The sequence below is a fragment of the Lampris incognitus genome, chromosome 10 (assembly GCF_029633865.1).
Source record: "Lampris incognitus isolate fLamInc1 chromosome 10, fLamInc1.hap2, whole genome shotgun sequence".
Lineage (NCBI taxonomy): Eukaryota > Metazoa > Chordata > Actinopteri > Lampriformes > Lampridae > Lampris > Lampris incognitus.
In genome coordinates, this window is record NC_079220.1 from 45,244,603 (window position 1) to 45,268,474 (window position 23,872).

General features: G+C 42.8%; 1 protein-coding gene across 1 annotated transcript in view; it reads right to left on the reverse strand.

Annotated features, from left to right (window-relative positions):
- The window catches only part of slc25a23b (solute carrier family 25 member 23b), a 34,104-nt gene extending 11,324 nt beyond the window's left edge, over window positions 1-22,780 (reverse strand). The window contains exon 1 of the mRNA XM_056288420.1: window positions 22,571-22,780. Coding sequence (XP_056144395.1) covers window positions 22,571-22,780 — 210 coding nt within the window. The remainder of the gene's footprint in view (window positions 1-22,570) is intronic.
- Window positions 22,781-23,872: the final 1,092 nt, after the last annotated feature.

Below are 23,872 nucleotides of genomic sequence, written 5' to 3' on the forward strand. Positions count from 1 at the left end.
TGGTAGTCTGCAGCCCTCCCTGGATCGGCAGAGAGGGTGGAGCAGTGGGGTGGTTGGCCGGATACAATTGGGGAGAAAAAAATCAGCCCCCCCCCCCCAAAAAAAGAAATAATTTGAAGAATAATATCCAATTTGCCAGCCTCAGCGACTCAGAAAATTCATCCCAAATCCCAGGGACCCTGACAGCAAAATGCTTGGACACCTTAAGTCTTTGTCCTGGATACCAGACTGGCTAAAGGGGCCATGACCGAGTAGTTCAAGCTGTGCACTGGCTCTGAAGGGATCCAGAGTTCAGACAGATGAGTCGGTGCAAAATATATGCAACGACTTGAAAGTCACATATATAAATCGATTCTGAAAGTGATCAGCTGGGGAACACTGAAAAAGGAGGCATGTGGCCTTTCCTCGTTGCATTTGTTGGAGGCTTTGCTGCTGAATTGTGAACACGCTGGAGCATTCCCACATGTCTTTGGTTAAAGCAGGTAAACAGGAAACCGCAGTAGTCCAGGCTAGAAGAAATACAGAAATGTACATTTCTCTCTGTATTCCTGACATTAAACACAGGTCTAACTTAGAGCTGGGCAATAAGTCGATATTATCATTTCATTGTCTTTAATTGGTATTGTAATTGAAATTTGGATGTCATATCGTTACAGACGATTTTGTAGCCAAAATGAATTATAATGAGTATCTACACGTTCCAATGAAATTATTCCAACAATATTTGTAATTTTGTGAGGAATCCCCCCCCCCTTTTTTTTCTCCCCAATCGAATTTTTGGCCAATTACAACACTCTTCCGAGCCGTCCCGGTCGCTGCTCCACCCCCACCCCCTTCCCCCCAGTTCCCTCCCCCCCCTGAACAGATCCAGATGGCAAGTATATTACTGGAAATATACATTCGCTCCCTGTCACATTATTGAATTTATACGGTCCAAATACTGATGATCCAAACTTTTTCCATCGTGTTTGATTTAATTCCAGATCTCAGTACCACCAATCTGTTAATGGGAGGTGATTTTAACTGTTACCTTGACCCATATCTTGATAGGCTCTCCTCCCACATCCCACCTGCCATTACATCTGACCAAACATTAAATAACCTAATTAAATCAAGAAATATGGCTGACATCTGGAGACTACAACCCCCAACGGACAGATTTGTTTTTCTCTCGCATCCGTAAGTCATATACGAGAATTGATTACTTTTCATACTAAGTATCATAACATATTAGCCTCCTCACAATGCCTGCATTTCCTGAGGAGGCTGAGGAGCGCCCGTCTACCCCCCAAAATTCTCACCAACTTCTACCACTGCACGATAGAGAGCATCCTGACCATCTGCATCTCAGTCTGATACGGCAACTGCACCTCAGTAGACCAGAAAGCTCTGCAGCGGATCGTCAGGGCGGCCCAGGATATCACTGGTACCCAGCTCCCAGCCATAAAACACATTTATCACAAACGCTGCCTTTGAAGGGGTCTGAGCATCAGCAGAGATCCCACCCACCCCAACCATGGACTGTTCTCTCCCCTGCACTCTGGGAGGCGCTACAGGAGCCTCAGAGCCCGCACTAACAGGCTCAAAAACAGCTTCTTTCCACAAGCTGTTGCCCACCTGAACCTGGCTACCCACTGAATGTCTGTAGATATTTTTAAATATTTTGTACTCCAGCTCTTTTTTGACTTATTTTTAGCTTTTGGTCTTCATGTGTGTATATCTTATATTGTGTTTGCTTTGTTTGTCTGTGTCTGTCTTGCACTGTTTCATGAAGCCACAGCCCTCATTTCATTTTTAACATGTGCCTGCACATTGTTTTTAATGACAATAAATTGAATTGAATATTAATATCAGATCATAGTCCAGTATTGCTAAAACTGAAGCTTGATTTGCCAAAACAAAATTATTATTGGTGCTTTAACCCATGGTTTCTCACAGACCAAGGGTTTATTAAGTATATGGCAGCATGGTTCAAGGTGTTCCTTGAGACTAATGATACTGGGGAGGTGTCAGATTCCATACTCTGGGAGACCCTCAAAGTAGTAGTGAGAGGTTATATAATTTCATTTGAAGCCTCCAAAAAAAGGGAACAGCGCCATTGGTTGGTGGAGATTGAAAATATACTCCCAACTTTTGAACAGTCCTACAGGAATGCTCTTCTACAAGAAGATTATAATAAGATCTTGACGTTAAAATATGAGTGGAACTGTATTCTCAGTGGAAACATTAGCAAACTCTTACTCAAGCTCAGACAGAGACATTTCGAGTTGGGCGACAAACCGGAGAGGTTGTTGGCCAGACAGTTAAAGGGGGCACAGGCGAGCTGTGCAATTCATAAAATTAAATCCAAAACAGGTGATTTGTTAATTAACCATAGAGAAATAAACAACCGATTTAAAGAATGTTATTCAGAATTATACACCGTTGAGTCTCAGGCCACTAGTGCATACTTTACTGGCTTCAACTCTCTGTTTGCCAAAACTGGATGAGTCAGCTAGGATAGAATTAGATTCAAATTTTTCAGAGAGGGAATTAATAGAGGTAATTAAAACATTTCCCTCCGATAAAGCACCAGGCCCAGATGGGTTTGGTTGTGAATTTTACAAGACATTTCATAAGACACTTGCCCCACTTTTACTTAGGATGATTAGCGACTCCATTAAAAATGAAAGATTGCCTAAGTCCCTATATGTATTCTGTTAAAAAAAAAAAGGTAAGGAGGAAATGGAACCCAGAAGTTATAGACCCATCGCTCTCCCCAACTTTGATTAAAAGTTGGTTACAAAAATACTAACTAACAGAGTGGGGAGGCATATTTCGTCAATTATACACTCTGACCAAACACGATTTATCCCAGGTAGATTCTCGTTTTGCAATGTACGTTGGCTCCTGAACAATTTATATACAAACCAGGTCGGGGAATCTGGAGCGGCCATCTTGTCCCTCGATGCCGAAAAGGCATTTGATCAGATAGAGTGGCCCTATAGGTTTAAAACACTTCAAAGATTTGGGTTTGGGGGATTCCTTTATTGCATGGGTCAAAATGCTGTATCTCTGCCCGTCATCCTCTATCCTCACCAATAGTGCCAGTTCTGGGCCTTTTGATTTACAATGTAGGGTCAGACAGGGGGATCCTCTATCTCCCTTACTTTTCGACATAGCCCTTGAGCCCCTTGCAACAGGAATTAGGAATCATTCCAGTATCAGAGGTGTTAAGATAGGAAACCTGGACTGAGCCTTTATGTTGAGCATAAAGGCTCACTCCAGGTTTGAGTGAGCCTTTATGTTGATGATACATTGATATATCTCAGCGACCCAGAAGCCTCTGTTCCTCCCTTGTTAGATTTTGTTAAATCATTTGGCAAACTCCCTGGTTACACAATTAATTAGGGTAAGAGTGAGTTCATGCCACTATCAGAGAGTATAGACTCAGATTTCCTTAATGCGCTACCATTTAAACTAAAGTATGATCATGTGACATATCTAGGGCTCATAGTACCACGAAATCCCAAACTCTTATTTAAACTCAGTTATGCCTATATGCTCACAAAGCTTAAACTGAATATAGAGAGGTGGATGATTCTGCCATTGTCTATGGTGGGGTGTATCAGCGCAATTAAGATGGTGTCTCTCCCTAGATTTTTGTACTTATTTCAGAATCTGCCATTCTTTCTGATGGCATAATTTTTTAAGAAACGGGACTCCATTATCTTTCCATTTGTTTGGGGATATAAAGCTCATTGAATAGCAAAAGCACATCTACAAAAGCCAATAAATGAGGGAGGTTTAGGCCTTGTATTTAGGAACTATTATTGGGCAGCCAATGCAAGGGCTTTGATTTGCTGGCAATGGGGATTTTCAGATAAGACATAGCAGAAGGGAGACAACTCTCCCTTGTGGTTAAGCATTGAAACTACAGCAGTAAAAACCTCTTCCCTTTGTACTCCACTTTTTTCCAAGACAGAATCCCCTGATAAATTTATTGGTAATAATTTTATTTTAAGAAACTCTCTTAGGATTCTGAATCAGATCAGAAGTGTTAACAAACTGCCTAATGTCTCAATATACACTCCCATATGTAATAACCATTCCTTTTTGCCATCTCAGACAGATGGGGCATTTGCTGTCTGGAGGGACAGGGGTCTTGCGACCCTTGGAGATTTATATATAGATAAAAAGTTTGCGTCATTTAATCAGTTGTAAACAAAATGTAACATCCCTAACTCCCACTTCTTTTTTTATCTCCAAATTAGGCATTATGTCAAAGACAAAATTCCAAATTTTGAAAACAGGCAAAAGAGTTGTCCATTCTATGACTGCCTGCAGCTTTCTCCGCACTCCAAACATCTGATATCTCGCTTTGTGCGTCTGTTTACCACCTCTGTATCTACTAACCATCTGATGGAAGCCTGGTCCACTGAGCTGAATCTTGAAGTGTCTTGACGACATTTTGAATGAAGGTTTGACTAGAATCCAAACTTGCTCAACCAATGTCAGATATAAACTGATCCAATTCAAAATCATCCATAGACTCCACTATTCAAAAACCAAACTACACAACATTTACCCATCTGTTTCTCCATTGTGTGATAGATGCAAAGTTGCAGTAGGTTCTCTCGTGCATCTTTTCTGGCTCTGTCCTCATTTACACAAATTTTGGTGTGAAATATTCCAGTGGTTCTCTGGAGCCTATGAAAGGGACATTCATCCTGATCCAGAACTGGCACTCCTTGGATGCTCAGAGACTGCTTTAAGCTATACACCTGAGGAACAATCGGCATGGATGGTTGGCATGGTAGCTGCCAAGAAAATGATCCTAACAGATTGGAAATCACTTACACCCACCTGCTTTCAGAAATGGCTCAATGAAATGTTCATAATCATACAGATGGAGAGAATACGCTTCCATAAATCTAAAGCATCCAATAGATTCTTGAGCATATGGGGTCCATTCATTGACTATCTCAAAGAAAAATAATGTTTAATAACAGTCTGTAGTGATGCAACCTGGTGCTCTTTACCTTTTACCTGTAGTCGTGTAATACCTGTGTAATTCATGAAAACTGATGTGAACCAAGTCATATATATGTATATATGTCTGGCAGCTTTTTTCTTCCTTTTTTTCCTTTTTGTTGTTTTTGTTTTTTATCTGTTAATGTTTTATCTTAGCCGGCACGGTGGCACAGTGGTTAGCGCGGTCACCTCACAGCAAGAAGGTCCTGGGTTCGAGCCCCGGGTTAGTCCAACCTTGGTGGGTCATCCCAGGTCATCCTCTGTGTGGAGTTTGCATGTTCTCCCCATGTCTGTGTGGGTTTCCTACGGGGGCTCCGGTTTCCTCCCACATTCCAAAGACATGTAAGTCAGGTGAATCACCCGTACTAAATTGTCCCTAGGAATGAATGGCTGTGTGTGTGTGTGGGCCCTGTGATGGCCTGGCGGCCTGTCCAGGGTGTCTCCCCGCCTGCTGCCCAATGACTGCTGGAATAGGCTCCAGCATCCCTGTGACCCTGAGAGCAGGATAAGCGGTTAAGATAATGGATGGATGGATGTTTTATCTTATTTGCATGTGTCCTGAATATAAAACTGAAAAATTGAAAATAAAATATTAAAAAAAAAGAAGAAATGCCTAAAGACTTTCGTTTAACAGGCCCACTAACTGCTATTTAGTGGTATTAGTATTATTATTACTATTAGTAAACAGTATTTAGTCCTATTTGGTTATGAATTACAACAATACAATATGTAAAAATTTCAGCAACATCTGAGCATAAGTCTAAATGTGCAAGTGCTGTTATCAAATATTTTTTTTTTGTTCTGAAATTTTAAACGTCTTTATTGCATGTTACTCTCTCTGCTAAAGATGACTACAGTACACTTGCAAAACAAAGGACGAAACACTTCACTGAAGTACAAGAAGTGAGAACAAGATGCCTGTAAGAAGCGTATGTGACAGAAAAGAGCACGACTTTCCAACTCAGAGATGAAATCCTGCTACACAATGCTGGTAAAAGCAGGCAGAAGGGTGGCAGGATCCAAATAGACTTCTCTGGACCACACGCCACTAGTACTATTTCAGGGAAGGTGGTGTCACTGATGAAGAATCAGGATGGGTATATTCAGAAGACCAAATATACACTCACCGGCCACTTTAATAGGTACACCTTGCTAGTACCGGGTTGGACCCCCTTTTGCCTTCAGAACTGCCTTAATCCTTCGTGGCATACACTACCGTTCAAAAGTTTGGGATCACCCAAACAATTTTGTGTTTTCCATGAAAAGTCACACTTATTCACCACCATATGTTGTGAAATGAATAGAAAATAGAGTCAAGACATTGACAAGGTTAGAAATAATGATTTGTATTTGAAATAAGATTTTTTTTACATCAAACTTTGCTTTCGTCAAAGAATCCTCCATTTGCAGCAATTACAGCATTGCAGACCTTTGGCATTCTAGCTGTTAATTTGTTGAGGTAATCTGGAGAAATTGCACCCCACGCTTCCAGAAGCAGCTCCCACAAGTTGGATTGGTTGGATGGGCACTTCTTTGAGCAGATTGAGTTTCTGGAGCATCACATTTTTGGGGTCAATTAAACGCTCAAAATGGCCAGAAAAAGAGAACTTTCATCTGAAACTCGACAGTCTATTCTTGTTCTTAGAAATGAAGGCTATTCCATGCGAGAAATTGCTAAGAAATTGAAGATTTCCTACACCGGTGTGTACTACTCCCTTCAGAGGACAGCACAAACAGGCTCTAACCAGAGTAGAAAAAGAAGTGGGAGGCCGCGTTGCACAACTGAGCAAGAAGATAAGTACATTAGAGTCTCTAGTTTGAGAAACAGATGCCTCACAGGTCCCCAACTGGCATCTTCATTAAATAGTACCTGTTAGAGCCTGTTTGTGCTGTCCTCTGAAGGGAGTAGTACACACCGGTGTAGGAAATCTTCAATTTCTTAGCAATTTCTCGCATGGAATAGCCTTCATTTCTAAGAACAAGAATAGACTGTCGAGTTTCAGATGAAAGTTCTCTTTTTCTGGCCATTTTGAGCGTTTAATTGACCCCACAAATGTGATGCTCCAGAAACTCAATCTGCTCAAAGAAGTGCCCATCCAACCAATCCAACTTGTGGGAGCTGCTTCTGGAAGCGTGGGGTGCAATTTCTCCAGATTACCTCAACAAATTAACAGCTAGAATGCCAAAGGTCTGCAATGCTGTAATTGCTGCAAATGGAGGATTCTTTGACGAAAGCAAAGTTTGATGTAAAAAAAATCTTATTTCAAATACAAATCATTATTTCTAACCTTGTCAATGTCTTGACTCTATTTTCTATTCATTTCACAACATATGGTGGTGAATAAGTGTGACTTTTCATGGAAAACACAAAATTGTTTGGGTGATCCCAAACTTTTGAACGGTAGTGTAGATTCAACAAGGTACTGGAAACATTCCTCAGAGAGTTTGGTCCATATTGACATGATAGCATCACGCAGTTGCTGCAGATTTGTCGGCTGCACATCCATGATGCGAATCTCCCGGTCCACCACATCCCAAAGGTGCTCTATTGGATTGAGATCTGGTGACTGTGGAGGCCATTTGAGTACAGTGAACTCATTGTCATGTTCAAGAAACCAATCTGAGATGATTCGAGCTTCATGATGTAACCCACATGATTACATGTACCCTGTGACGTATGTAAGTTCCACGAGTAGCCTCTAGGAGGCACACGAGCTACAGAGTTTAAACCATGCAAACAACCGTCGACAATAGAGAAGAGAAATACGGATATTTAGAAATACGGACAACTTTGACTATGGATACCTGAATTATTGATATTTGAACTACGGATATTTGAGCTACAGGACATTTGAACTACGACAAAAAAGATCCCTCCCACGAAGCTTCCTTGGTGAGCCGCTAGCCAAAGCTAAAAAGTAAACAGCTTTCTGTGTTCCATGTAATCATAGCCATTTACGTAGGATATCTTGATTTTATCCAAAGACAGATGATCTCCCGTTGAAGGAAGAAGGAAGACTCTTTTCTCTTGTGTTTTGTACGCTGCTGGAATCCTGACTGTTTTTTTAGTACCCCGAACAACCCCCCTTGCTACACCCTTTTGGAACCCTTGGATACCCCCTTTGGATTGCCCCCATCATCGCCCTGGATTTGGATTCATCATCATCGCCTCTACATTAACTTGCCCCTGTGATTGTGGTAGGATCTGGACATTGCACCTTGCACAGATTGGAAGACTGAATCATTCCCCCTTTTCTTTTCTTTATTTATTTTCTTTGAGTGCACTCATACTTTATTTTGGATTATTTTCTTTAATTTGTTAGTGTAGAATATGGCTGCATGAGTAATATATTAGAAGGGTATAAAATAGAATATAGATAGATATAGACAATAAATAGAATATTAGGAAGAACTTTTAAAAAAGTACAATAGAGTAAAATATATATATATATATATATATATATATATATATATAACACATCTAATTTAGTATTGATATTGAAATAACTTTACTTTGAACTGTTGAAATAAATTGGTTTTTTTATTGTAAACTATACCCACGAGTGTGTGTGTTGTCTTTGGGGTGAGTACTAGAATCCGGTCTAGAAAAAAACCTACACCAATCTCCACTGAACTTAGACATTAGACTGTAAACTGTCCCTGCGCAAGCATAGGCCCATTCCCCTGTCGTGCAGGTTACAGAAAGTTGGCGAGCCAGCCAGGAGATTGGTTAATTAGCGTTTCAGGCCATATACTACCCCACTGACCACACCTCTCTATAAAATACTTGATTATATATATTTATATTTTGAAAATAACACAGTCAATATGGATCTTTGCAATCAGTATAAAGTCCATGGACAAAACTGCTTATTAGTTGAAGGTGTCAATGAAATGAGCTCTGCCGAAACGATAATAAGCTTCTTCGAACAACATGGGAAGATCTCATCCTGCATCAGAGTTGTGGATGAGCCCAACCAACCTAATGGTAGGGTAATAATAGAATTTGAGTGTGAAAAGTCAATCACCAGGATAACCCCAGATACCCTTGGCCTTATACCTAGCCCTGTTGATCCAACTACTCTATGGAATGTCAGAACAATTAGACAAATATGTCAAGAGGAAATAGGCAAAGACTTAGCCCAGCAATATCTCGAAGAACTCAGCGCTATTGGTGGTAGTGCCATGTCAGGCTATGCCTCCATCTTAAAAAATGAACTGAGGCGCATTCGGTCTACAGCATCAAAGAAAACTGACAACACGTCTTTAGCGGAACACAGCCCTATGCAAGACACTAAGCCTAGCATTGATGTTGAGCACATGCCTAGCATGACCCAAGAATGTAACAGACGGCCATCTATATCTGACATTTACCGTGCTCCAACCACACACTCATCCATGCGTAATTCAATGAGCCTTGAAGAAGACATCATTAATCCCCCGAGCATCCAGAACGTAGTAGTAGAGCATGTTATTAAGAATGAGTCAACACAACCATACAGTAGCCCAAGTAAAATTCGAACCTTCTCAGGTAGGCTTCCAAAGCCAAATGGGGAAGTAGATTATGAAGCTTGGAGAACTCAAGTTGAGCTGCTTCTAAGTGACACCTATGTCACCGATTCACAAAAAATCAGAAAGGTTCTAGAGAGTTTGGTTGGTCCAGCTTCTGACATGGTGAAACCGCTTGGTGTCAATGCAAACCCTGTTGCGTACGTAAACCACATCGAATCAGCCTTTGGAGTCGTAGAAGATGGAGAAGAGCTTTTTGCTGCATTCTTGAGTGCAAACCAGAATTCTGGAGAGAAGCCATCTGATTATTTATTCAGACTCCAGACCCTCCTCACTAAAGTCATCTCTAGAGGGGGAGCTTCACTTGTAGATTCAGAAAAACACTTAATAAGACAGTTCTGCAGAGGATGCTGGGACCACTCGTTGATTTTAGGTCTTCAGCTTGAACAGAAAAAAAATAGCCCACCCTCATTTCCTGAATTGCTTCATCAGCTTAGGACAGAAGAAGGCCGTCGTTCAGCTAAACTAGATAGGATGAAGAAACATCTAGGGAGCTCAAAAGCTTCAGTGCATGCCCACACTGTTTATGGAATCGAAGGCCCAGCCGAAAACAAAAATGAAGACACACAGAAACTCCGCGATGAGGTAGCTGAGTTAAAGAAACAAATTGCAACCCTGTCCATCAAGGAAGAACCACAGCCAAACAGAACTCAGATTGAAACCAGCTGCATGGTCATGAATGCCTCCACACCTCGAATTTACACGCGTCGTTTTCCCAAGCCATGGTTCTGCTTTAAATGTGGTGGAGATGGTCACATTGCTGCCCACTGTGTGAGTGCCCCCAACCCCGCTCTTGTCCATCAAAAGAACACCAAGCTGAGACAAAAACGTGAAGCTCACAGGAATACGCATACCCTCACCTCCATGCCTTTAAACTAGTAGCAGCTCCTGTTTCGGGACGTTCAGGAGCTAAGTACCAGCATAACAGTCCCAAACCCATTAATGATATTATGAATAGAACCCAGACAAGAAAAAATAGATACAGACAAAGATACCAAAATAGCCTATCCCTTCCCTGTGAACTTGTAGGGCCACGCTGCACTGCATCTGTCTCCATTGAAGGAATAGAATGTGAATCAATCCTTGACACCGGTTCCCAAGTAACAACCATTTCAGAGACATTCTACTTGAACCACTTATCGTTCCTCCCCATCCAGCCCATTCAGACTCTTTTCCAGATAGAAGGTGCAGGTGGCCAACATGTTCCTTACCAGGGTTATATCCAAGCCCTCATCTCCTTCCCCAGCAGCATCACTGGCGTAGCTGAACAGGTCTCTTCATTAGTTCTCATTGAGCCAAATTGCCATTTTAACACTCAGATTCCCCTATTGATTGGAACCAATGTCCTTGACAGATTATATGAAGGTGGCATAGAAAAGCATGGAAGAGAATTCTTACAAAGGCCCAATATCAATAGTGACTGTATCTTGCTGTTCCAGCATGTTGCCCTAAGTCATCAGGAAGAGATTTCAGCCAATCATATTAAGTTGCATGGACGCCATCCTGTCACCATTCCACCAGGAAGAAAAGTGTCTGTCTTTGGAGATGTCAGAGTGAAGAAACATTTCCCACGTTCCCTTTTCGTGGTCGAATCCCCTGAAACCGTTTCCTTACCTGGTGGAGTGTTCGTTGAAAATTCCTTGATAGAAACTCCACTTCGATCTTTAAACAAGATTCCTGTCATTCTCAGAAATGTGACTGATCGTAGTGTCACACTGCATCCAAGGCAGGTGATAGCTGAAATGATGGTAGCACAGTATGTGATGCCGTCTGAATCCCAAAATATGACTGTGCCTGACATCCCTCAGTCTCAGAGTAACACCACCAACTTTGATTTGGAAGATTCCCCCATTCCAGAAGAGTGGAAAAAACGGATCACACACCAGCTGAACAGCATGCCAGAGGTGTTTGCTGTTGATGACTTGTCTCATGGTCATACGACTGCAGTAAAACATCGCATCCGACTCCAGGACGAGGCCCCTTTTAGAGAGCGACCCAGACCCATTCATCCCTCTGACAGAGAAGCTGTCAAACAACACCTAAGAGAGCTGCTAGACGCTGGAATTATTCGCGAGTCAGAGTCTCCATTTGCTTCCCCCATTGTAGTTGTCAAGAAGAAGAATGGTGCAATAAGACTCTGCATAGATTTCAGGAAGCTGAACATGAGAATGATCAAAGATGCCTATGCTCTCCCCAACATCGAAGACACCTTCTCTGCTCTTAGTGGAGCCAAATGGTTTTCTGTCATGGATCTGAAGTCAGGCTACTATCAAGTAGAAGTTGCAGAGGAAGATAAGCACAAGACCGCTTTTGTCTGCCCTCTAGGCTTCTATGAGTTTAATCGTATGCCCCAAGGTGTGACAAATGCACCAAGCACCTTTCAGAGACTGATGGAGAAATGTGTTGGAGACCTGCATCTCAATGAAGTACTAGTATTTCTGGATGACCTGATTGTCTTCTCTGACACACTAGAAGAGCACGAGGCCAGATTGATGAAAGTGTTGAACCGGCTCAAAGACTATGGCCTAAAGTTGTCCCCTGAAAAATACCATTTTTTCCAGACTTCTGTTAAATACCTTGGCCATGTTGTAGATGCCAATGGAGTCCACACAGATCCAAGCAAAGTCTCTGCTTTGAGAGAATGGCCTCAACCCACCAACAGAAAAGAGCTCAAATGCTTCCTAGGATTTGCTGGATATTACCGACGTTTTGTGGAAGGGTACTCTAAAATAGCAAAGCCATTGAATGCTCTAACTGCTGGCTATGTTGCTCAAAGGAAAAGAGGGAAGATTTACAAGAAGGACAGGGTCAAGACTTCCATCAATCCCACCTTACCTTTTGGAAATGAGTGGACTGAAGAGTGTGACGTTGCTTTTAGAACTCTCATAGATAAACTGACTTCGGCCCCTGTTCTTGCCTTCGCCAATCCCAATCTTCCTTACGTCCTGCATACTGATGCCAGCCGCGATGGTCTCGGTGCTGTGCTCTATCAGGAACACGATGGGAAGCTGAGGGTTGTAGCTTATGCCAGCAGAGGACTATCCAGAAGTGAACAAAACTATCCTGCCCACAAGCAAGAGTACCTCGCCTTGAAATGGGCCATCTGTGAGAAATTCCATGATTACCTCTATGGAACAGAATTTCAGGTTTTAACAGACAATAACCCCCTAACTTATGTGTTGACCACAGCAAAGCTTGATGCAGCAGGACATCGCTGGTTAGCCGCTCTGTCAACCTACAGATTCACCATAAAGTATAGGGCTGGGATCAGCAATCAAGATGCCGATGGGTTGTCCAGAAGACCCCAGAGTCCGTCAGAGGAAGATGAGGAGTTCAAGCAGGAGAAAGCGAGGATAGAAGAGCTGAAGCAAAGGGTTTTGGATGGAGAAAGCAAAACTGTTTCTGGTGACATGCTGTCTGCTTTATGTCAACGCCACTCTGTGACCACTTTGGCTGACTATTTGCAGCCAGAACTCCCCATTCTTGCCGAATCCTTAGCTTTAGATGCTTCTGCCATCCCTGATGACTTTGTGTTCTCTGGACAAGGCACCCTCCCTGGAATGACTCACAATGACTGGTATCAGTCTCAAAGACAGGATCCATCTATCAGACGTGTGATCAGTTTCATTCAAGGAAACCGAAAACCCACTTTTCAAGAGATGTCCTCTGAACTGTCAGAAGTCAAGCTGCTCCTTAGAGAATGGAATAGACTAGAGCTTATAGATGGAGTACTGTTCAGGAAATGTCTTGATCGTGGGAATCAGATCTATCAGCTGGTGCTGCCTAGTAGCCACAGAGAAAGAGCATTGCAAGGCCTTCATGATGAAGTCGGTCATCTTGGCGCTCAGCGTGTCCTTCATCTTGTTCGTTCCAGATTTTTCTGGCCAAAGATGTTTCAGTCTGTTGAACAGAAGTGTAGGACTTGTGAAAGATGCGTGAGGCGGAAAGCCAATTCCCAGCATACTGCTCATATGGAGAATATACAGACCAGTTATCCCCTTGAACTGGTGTGTATGGATTACCTCTGTATTGAGCCTGATAGTAAGGACACTAGAAACATCCTCGTCATCACGGATCACTTCACCAAGTTTGCCGTTGCCATCCCCACGAAAGACCAAAAGGCGAATACGGTTGCCAAAACACTGTGGGAAAACTTCATTGTACAGTATGGTTTTCCAAGTCGCCTTCTCAGTGACCAGGGGAGAGATTTTGAATCCCACACCATCAAGGAGTTGTGCTGTCTGATTGGAACCGAAAAGATCAGAACCACGCCATACCATCCACGTGGAAACCCTGTCGAGAGATTTAACAGGACCCTTCTCAGCATGCTCGGGACACTAGAAGACAAGGATAAATATCATTGGAGGGACTTTGTCAAACCGCTAGTCCATGCATACAATTGCACGAAAAATGACACCACAGGCTACTCTCCATATGAATTGTTGTTTGGTAGACAGCCAAGACTACCCATTGATCTGGTTCTAGGCCTTACACCAGACCAAATTGGATTCAAGTCGCATTCAGAGTATGTTAAACATCTTCGACAGCGCCTCCAAGACAGCTATGCACTTGCTTCTGAAAGCTCTAAGAAGATGGGAGAGAAGAATAAAGCCAGGTTTGATAAAAAGATCAGAGCCGCAGAACTTGTTACCGGAGATAGAGTCCTGGTGAAGAATGTCAATTTAAGAGGAAAACATAAACTTGCGGACAGATGGGAAAAGGAAGTCCATACTGTGGTGAAGAGGATGGGAGATGGCCCAGTGTATGTCGTCAAGCAAGAACAGGGTGAAGGTCCACACCGTACCCTTCACAGAGACCTTCTTCTGCTCTGTGGCTTTCTACCTGTTACAGATAAAGTCTCAGAACCTGACACAAACTTACCAACAAGGAGGCTGAGACGCAGGGAAACAGTCTCGCAGCAGACCAGGCACGACAATATTGTTGACCCAGATATGCCCAGCAGTGACGAGGATGAGGATTGCTATCCACAGATCTCCACAAGGTTTCCCCAAAGCATTAGGACAACCACACAGGCCACCCCTCTAGCACGTGCCACGGAACTGTTGAACCCAGTCGGGTTGAATCCAAGTCCGTCGGAGTTCTCCCAATCTGATAGTCCACTCCTTAGTGAAGTACCCCATACCCCTGAGTCTGTTCACAATCAGTTACTTGAAAAGAAACCAATTGGGCGTGAGACAGAAGTAGTCACAGATGAATTCTCTCAACCTGTTCGAAGACACTTACCTGAGGGAGACCCCGCATCATCCACTACTGTTGTACCTCAATTTGGACCTATTGAAGGACGTTCACCTGAAAACAACCCACTTGAACCCGAGAGTGCACCGCCCACTGGTGTGACAGGCCAGGCTGACCTGTCTGACGGAAACCCGTCTGAGAGCGAACCGATCAGAAGATCTATCAGAGAAAGACATCCCCCTGAGAGACTCTGTTATGGTGAACTAGGAAGACCTTTAGTCCTAGCCATGGCCTCATTTTTCGAAAGTTTGGGCAGAAATGTCCCTGATTCTTCTAGAGTGCCCTCTGCAAGACCATACAGTGTTTAGACGCATGCAGAGACTGATGCGGTTTAGAGGGGGAGAATGTAACCCACATGATTACATGTACCCTGTGACGTATGTAAGTTCCACGAGTAGCCTCTAGGAGGCACACGAGCTACAGAGTTTAAACCATGCAAACAACCGTCGACAATAGAGAAGAGAAATACGGATATTTAGAAATACGGACAACTTTGACTATGGATACCTGAATTATTGATATTTGAACTACGGATATTTGAGCTACAGGACATTTGAACTACGACAAAAAAGATCCCTCCCACGAAGCTTCCTTGGTGAGCCGCTAGCCAAAGCTAAAAAGTAAACAGCTTTCTGTGTTCCATGTAATCATAGCCATTTACGTAGGATATCTTGATTTTATCCAAAGACAGATGATCTCCCGTTGAAGGAAGAAGGAAGACTCTTTTCTCTTGTGTTTTGTACGCTGCTGGAATCCTGACTGTTTTTTTAGTACCCCGAACAACCCCCCTTGCTACACCCTTTTGGAACCCTTGGATACCCCCTTTGGATTGCCCCCATCATCGCCCTGGATTTGGATTCATCATCATCGCCTCTACATTAACTTGCCCCTGTGATTGTGGTAGGATCTGGACATTGCACCTTGCACAGATTGGAAGACTGAATCATTCCCCCTTTTCTTTTCTTTATTTATTTTCTTTGAGTGCACTCATACTTTATTTTGGATTATTTTCTTTAATTTGTTAGTGTAGAATATGGCTGCATGAGTAATATATTAGAAGGGTATAAAATAGAATATAGATAGATATAGACAATAAATAGAATATTAGGAAGAACTTTTAAAAAAGTACAATAGAGTAAAATATATATATATATATATATATATATATATATATAACACATCTAATTTAGTATTGATATTGAAATAACTTTACTTTGAACTGTTGAAATAAATTGGTTTTTTTATTGTAAACTATACCCACGAGTGTGTGTGTTGTCTTTGGGGTGAGTACTAGAATCCGGTCTAGAAAAAAACCTACACCAATCTCCACTGAACTTAGACATTAGACTGTAAACTGTCCCTGCGCAAGCATAGGCCCATTCCCCTGTCGTGCAGGTTACAATGACATGGCGCGTTATCCTGCTGGAAGTAGCCATCAGAAGATGGGAACACTGTGGTCATAAAGGGATGGACATGGTCAGCAACAATACCCAGGTAGGCTGTGGCGTTGACACGATGCTCAATTGGTACTAAGGGGCCCAAAGGTTGCCAAGAAAATATCCCCCACACCATTACACCACGACCACCAGCCTGAACCGTTGATACAAGGAAGGATGGATCCATGCTTTTATGTTGTTGACGCCAAATTCTGACCCTACCATCCGAATGTCGCAGCAGAAATCGAGACTCATCAGACCAGGCAACGTTTTTCCAATCTTCTATTGTCCAATTTTGGTGAGCCTGTGCGAATTGTAGCCTCAGTTTCCAGTTCTTAGCTGACAGGAGTGGCACCCGGTGTGGTCTTCTGCTGCTGTAGCCCATCTGCCTCGAGGTTCGACGTGTTATGCGTTCAGAGATGCTCTTCTGCATACTTCGGTTGTAATGAGTGGTTATTTGAGTTACTGTTGCCTTTCTATCAGCTCGAACCAGTCTGGCCATTCTCCTCTGACCTCTGGCATCAACAAGGCATTTTCGCCCACAGAACTGCCGCTCACTGGATATTTTCTCTTTTTCGGACCATTCTCTGTAAACCCTAGAGATGGTTGTGCGTGAAAATCCCAGTAGATCAGCAGTTTCTGAAATACTCAGACCAGCCCGTCTGGCACCAACAACCATGCCACGTTCAAAGTCACTTAAATCACCTTTCTTCCCCATTCTGATGCTCGGTTTGAACTGCAGCAGATCGTCTTGACCATGTCTACATGCCTAAATGCATTGAGTTGCTGCCATGTGATTGGCTGATTAGAAATTTGCGTTAACGAGCAGTTGGACAGGTGTGCCTAATAAAGTGGCCGGTGAGTGTAACTTTAATCACATAAAACCATACAGGAGAGGCCACATAGAGGACACCACCACAGAAATGCCACATCTGTCAGCACAACGTCTTTCTGACACAGAATTGCCTTTTGAAACAAAATCATCAGCAAAGGTTGGATGTGTGTTTTTGTCTGTCATTATTGGGCCTCAACAAAGCCAGAGAAGAGAGTCTGCTAATAAACATGTGGAACATTAAAGGGGGGGGAAAAATCAAATCGAAGTTTCAAGGAAGAAGTATCCATCAGAATGAGAACATGAGAAACCTGAAAGGGAGCAAGATTAAGGCAAGTATGTATATATACACTATATATATATGTACTATATATATATAAAATCTCTCTTTCACACTTTTTCAGATGGTTTGTGTCTTCCTCAAGCTTGGGTCCTCTACCAGAGGCCTAGGAGTTTGAGGGTTTGCGCAGTATCTTGCCACTCAGTCCAGTCGATGTTGTTCCAGGAATCTGCTGGAGCCACTCTCCCAGTTTGGGGGTCACAGCCCCAAAGTGCTCCTATTACCACTGGGGCTACTGTGGATTTCACCTTCCACATCTGACCTAGTTCGTCCCTCAGCCCTTGGTATTTCTCTAGTTTCTCATGCACGTTCTTCCTGATGTTGTCATTGCTCCGGATTGCTACATTGCTCACTACTGCCGTCTTTCATTCCTTGTCGACCACCACAATGTCTGGTTGGTTAGCCAGCACCTGCTTGTCAGTCTGGAACTTGAAGTCCTACAGGACTCAACCACCTTTGGCAGCGTCTCCCATTTAGACTTGGGGACTTCCAGTCTGTATTCAGTACAGATATTCCTGCACACTACCCCAGCTGCTTGGTTATGCCTTTCAGTGTACGCTTTCCCAGCGAGCATTTTACACCCTGCTACTAAAGTGCTGGACTGTCTCAGGGGCATCTTTGCACAGCCTGAATCTTGAGTCTTGTCTGGTGTGGTAGACTCCTGCCTCAACTGATCTGGTCTTGTACTGCTATGATCAGAGCCTCTGTGCTGTCCTTCAGTCCATACTGAAGGATATAGTATGTATACTGTGTGTGTGTGTGCGTGTGTGTGTGTGGACATGCATGAATGTTCAAACTGTTAATAACTTCAGAGCAATTTTTTTTAGAAATTAATCTATTGGAAAATGAATGGAAATGTTATTTTCCATGGTGCAGCTTGACACTTCCTCTCGACAACATTGTCTCGCCAAATTATGCTCAGACAGTGACTGGACTGCATTATGCAGTGTCTGTCTCAATACAGTCTCTACTGGCAGGACTTGGATAGGTAATTAATATTACTGTTGTGACCTCTTCAGTCAGTTTAGAATGAAGAGGTCACTTAGATGAGTGATGAAATGTTTCAATAAACATTGTGATCAGATGAACTGATTCATCTTTCTGCGATATACAGAGGGTCGTTGCTACTATTTGTGGCCTTGACTCTTAACAATCTCTGCTTTTACTTCCAGGACACTCTCTGCCATTATTAAATCCTGCCCCCTGAGCTCAGGTACTCACATGTGTACACACCCCTCCCTCCATGTCAGTCTACATCTGTTTGTTACTTCGATTATTAATTAACATTTCACATCTCCCTGTAATATTTCTTAGGACAATGACTTCTGCTGAAACAACTACTGACTCTATTTGCTACAAGGACCTTACTGACATGACACCACTTGGCTAGATTTCTACACTGCAAAGTTGCCAAATATTTGTGATATATAGCTACAGTAAACCTATCATTAATATTTCTTGGCTCATTGCAACCATCTTCTATGTGTCTTGCAACAAATTGGAATAAAGAAAACACCTTCCTGCCTTGTACAGGTGAGACATCATGTGCAATGATTTATCTAGAATTGAAATACATTTTACAATGATAACTAGTGGTCCATGTTTGTTAGTACATCTTGTGAAAATTCTTGCAGCATTACTTACATATACAAGTCCCCGTGTCTTGTATTGCCGAAACAAAACAGCTTTGCCTTGTTATTTGGCTCATTCAATGAGAAAGAACTTGTACAGCTGTTGCATTCACTGGCAAATGGGTTTACTTGCTAAACAAATTCGTTGCTAGTGGTCCCATCAAAGTAGCCAAAATTGTATTCTCAACCATTATACACACTCTCCACATCGACAAACAACCAATTTGCACTCACTTTGGTCCAGCTGTTACTAGGCAACGCCTCGTCTGGTTTCAACATCTAACATGGGACTGTTGACTTAGAAAAGATGGTCCCTTTCAGCACAACCCTGGCTCACACAAGTACAGCTCGACATCCCTCAGTGCAGCAGAATGATGGCCTCTGTGGACTTGCAAATGTTTTGGGCATGCTTCAATCACACACACACGCGCGCGCGCACACACACATATGCACGCACGCACGCACGCACACGCATGCACACGCGCGCGCACACACATACACACACACACACAGTGAGGGTAGATTATTTGAATTTGTGCAGAGCCAGGTGTCTATTTGTCACTTGTCACTGGCTCCATCTGAGTAGATTCAAAAATGCAGGTTTCATACGAGAATGAAACCCCAGAATGAAGATTTTCTTTTGTGCATACCAAGCTGTTGCTAGGCCGGGGCTTTCTACTCACAGTGGCCATGACACTTATAAAGATAAGAACAATTAAAATATTATTTTCTTAGTTCCATCAAGAAGTTGTTTTTTTAAAGTTCAGCAACCATTTTAAACGATCTTAAGTATTCATTTCCCTCTGTAATTGAAGCATGAAATCCCCATCTCTTATTTAGAAGATATTTTACATGAACTTTAAAGTTTTGTTTTGTTTTTCCATCCCAGAGTGCTTTTTGAGTATATATTATTCCTTTTTTAATTTCTGTATATCTTTGAATGAATTTAGCATTACTGAATATCTGTTGGTTGTGTTTTGTATTTTCTGTAAGTCACTATGAATATTTGAATATTTTGAGGTGGTGGAAAACTACATATCTACAAGACAGCATTCAGAAACAGGGTGTCTGGTAGAGAGAGTAACCGAGATGAGAGGCATCTGTCAAATCTGTTGATTGCTAGATATACTTTGGGATTATTCGCTGAAATTTGATGCGTATCGAAATGTTGAAAACTGCTGTAATTCATACATGTGTGGTGCTGTCATCAGTCTGGCTCCAAATAGGGTTTTTTTCTGCCTTTCAGTTTCACATAGCTGATGTGTCCAGTTGTGGAATACTACCATTTGGGAACATTAAAAAGCAGATATTTGTACAAAATATCAAACCTCCATTTGATATTTTGCTTTTTACACAAGTCTACAGATGTGCCTGTAGCCTAATTTAGCTGCAGTTCTCATTCCAAGAACTTTTATGTGCATGTGTTGAAATCCTTTATGGGTTCAGTTATTGATATGTAGGCATTCATCGTATACGGTTTAAACAATTAAGTACAAAGTCTCCTTTCTCTAAGACAGACTTTACCCTGTACTCCAATGAGCGGAGGGCAGTTGGTTTAGACTTAGCAGCAGAAAGGTGGCAGGTAAAGCTGTTTTCCTTGCAATCGTTCTAAATCTACCGTTGGCCACTTTGTGATTAAAAGAGAGATCCTGGCATACTAATAACCATCTAAAATGTAGACTCTAAATCACTGAGTTCTGGTGCTTTTGAATCTTTAGAAAGAACAAATGCAAACCGGGATAAACCAGGTTTGCGTTAGAAGACAAAAAGACAATTAAAAACATTCACCCATCAAAAAGTGGGTCTCTGCAAACAGGGACAGCTGCCCAGGTATATGTATGTATGTGGAAGAGAGTAGGCTATAGCTAGGCTGCATAAAATAGCAGGGTAATCAACCTATCCTAAAGGTCATTGTATATCATAATATAATATCTACATGGCACATATTGTCCTTGGTGAACTTACAGGGCCAAAGTAAAGACATAGATAAGTGTATAAAAACACTTGATGAGCATCTAGATAAGATAAGCATCTAGAAAAAGTGCTAAACGTTTTCACCAGCTGTATAGCGCAAGAGCGGCTCTAGGAGGTGGACAGGGGTGGCTGATGCCACCCTCAACAAATACCTGGCCACCACTGCTGCCACCCCACTGCATGAAGTAAAATAAAGATGCTAATTTAGTTAGTGGCCCAGTAAAACGACATCAGACGTTTCCCATGAGACAGCACTGAGAACCCTGTGAACTACTGTGACTTGATGTATGAAGCAGGATGGTCTGGTGGGATTTAGTGAGAGGAGGGAGCTCTATTTGACTGACAGCCAATCCAGGCTGGGCATTTTTTAGAGGAACGTGGACATCGATATGCTATTGGCTGGTTTCAGTTTGGTGACAGAAGATCACTCGTCTTCTCTCAATCTTGCTCCCACTCATGGGATTTGTATGCCTGTGAGTGAAGTGGGATGCAGTTAAAAAAAAAAGTGTTTTTCAGACGAAGAAAAACAATACTATTATGAACAAAAAAATTACAAGAATTTGTTTTTGGGGGATTTCTGGAGCATAATGTTAAATTGATATAGATTAAGTGCAGATATAAAAGCGCTTTTCATGGGACCTTCTAGCAGTTCAGAATAACCTTATTGGTTTCAAATCAGCATTCCCACAATACTTTGAACAGACCTTAAAATTATGGACTGTTGTATCAAGATAGTTGTATAGGCTTGTATCTTATTTCAAGACAGTGCCACAGAAATGTCGGCGGATAGCGTAACTACCATACACCAACGAGGGAGACTGCAAAGATGGAGTCAGCACAATATCTTAAATTTTCTGTTACTTCAAATAGGGGTTTTATTCTATGACACTGAAGTAGTCATTTGTGCTAATTTCACAAATTATTTCTCCTTTTTTACAGTATTGCACAGTGACGCAAGCTGAAACCGTAGTGTAAAGAATATGCTCCAGATTTGAAGAACATTTTGAGCGCCACCCTCCAAATAGTATCACTGGTCCCTCTTTGACCATTCATCCATTATCCAAACTGCTTATCCTGCTCTCGGGGTCGCGGGGATGCTGGAGCCCTGTGTGATAGCCTGGTGACCTGTCCAGGGTGTCTCCTGCCACCCAATAACTGCTGGGATAGGCTCCAGTATCCCCGCGACCCCCCCTCTTTGACCACCCCGTTCAAAATTATTCTGCAGCAGCCACTGTTAGCCCTACATGATACATGGGTTACAGTGCTACAGTTGTCTGCAGATTGAAATGAATACAAAACAAAAAACCCCAACTACAAAACAGCTAACTATGCAAGAGCAGAGGGTGCACACCAACAGATGTGGGAGTATAGAGTCTTACAGAATGAAAGTACAGGAGAGTAACACGTTGCATTGCATGACAGGACAAGAATTTGCAACACCTCCAGTTAAAGCAGCCTTGCACTCTGGTCCAAAACGGGGGGGGGGGAATGTTGTGTATTCTGGCTATACAGATCTCACCTCCTCCGCCTCGCGGCGATGCAAACCGCGCGCTGCGAGTGCAAACCTCAGCTCGCTGATGTCTACCCTGCCATCTTTATTCAGGTCCAGCTCCTCAAACAGCCGGGCGTATCTCCTCTGCCTCTCTCTCTCGGGGTCCGAAGACGCGTGGTTTTCTCGATCGTTAGTCCGGCTCCTCCCAAACCAGTACCGAGTCCTGTCCTCGCCCATGTGAATGTGAGAGATTCCCCCTCTTTTTTTCTTTCTTTCTTTCTTTTTTTTTAATCCCAACGCGTCCCTCACTCCCGCACCATGAAGTTCAAGGTCGGAAGTCGTTTCCACGAGTAGATAGAAATCTACATCACCGTTCAGGCGACCGGAGACTAAAATAAAAGCACGACTTGTCTACATCGTTGTCAGACCACCCTGAATCCGCTGTTGGTTGGAGGAGTAGGGGAGGTTTGTTCGCAGTCCCCTTTCCGTGTAATGAAAGATTTTTTCTTTCTTTCTGGTGATGATGATGAGGTGTAAATGATCTCTCTCTTTCTCTCGCTGCCTCTCTGTCACCCAATATTAATCCTCCTGTTTGCACGAATCCCAGTAACTCACACCAATGAAGTTTGCGTCACCGCCCGGAGCAGTCCAGCGTCTCTGCCTGCCGCAGTCTCTCGCCGCTCTGACATAACGCGGCGATGTCCCTGTTTGAACTCTCTAATATCGGATAAAACAGCCTTAAGCAGCCCTTTATTATTATTATTATTGTTATTATTATTATTGTTAGTATTACTGTTAACGACTGAAATTCATTCCCGTGGTTTGCCCACCCCCTGACGTGTTCCCCGGTATCGTCGAATCACGCCGTCCGGTCCGTCCGGTGTGCCCCGCTCACCGAGGGAGGCTCCGAGCGGAGAGGACGGGCGGCCCAAACATCGCTCAGCGTTCAAGTCTCCGTGTGTCTCCCAGGTCACAGGTCATCTGATATCAGCGGATATTTATAGACAGTAAGAGGGATTGCTGGCCGTGACGCTCGGTACAACATGTGGAAAGCGCGTCGTCAGCATCGCGAGGGACATGAGGGAGATTACTGGGATGACTGACACTGTGACACACGTATCACATGACGGCGCATGGATTTGAGCCAAACGTTTGCAATATTAGCCCAATAACTGGGGCCTTTTTTAAAATATAGTTGTCAAATCTGAGTGTTTTGCAGTAACAGAGTGTAGCTACGACGCAACTAAATGAATAAGGTAATGTTGGGGGGGGGGGCATCCCGAGTCGAGCACTACAAAGAAAGCAGTTGCAAAAGTGTTCAAAGGAGTT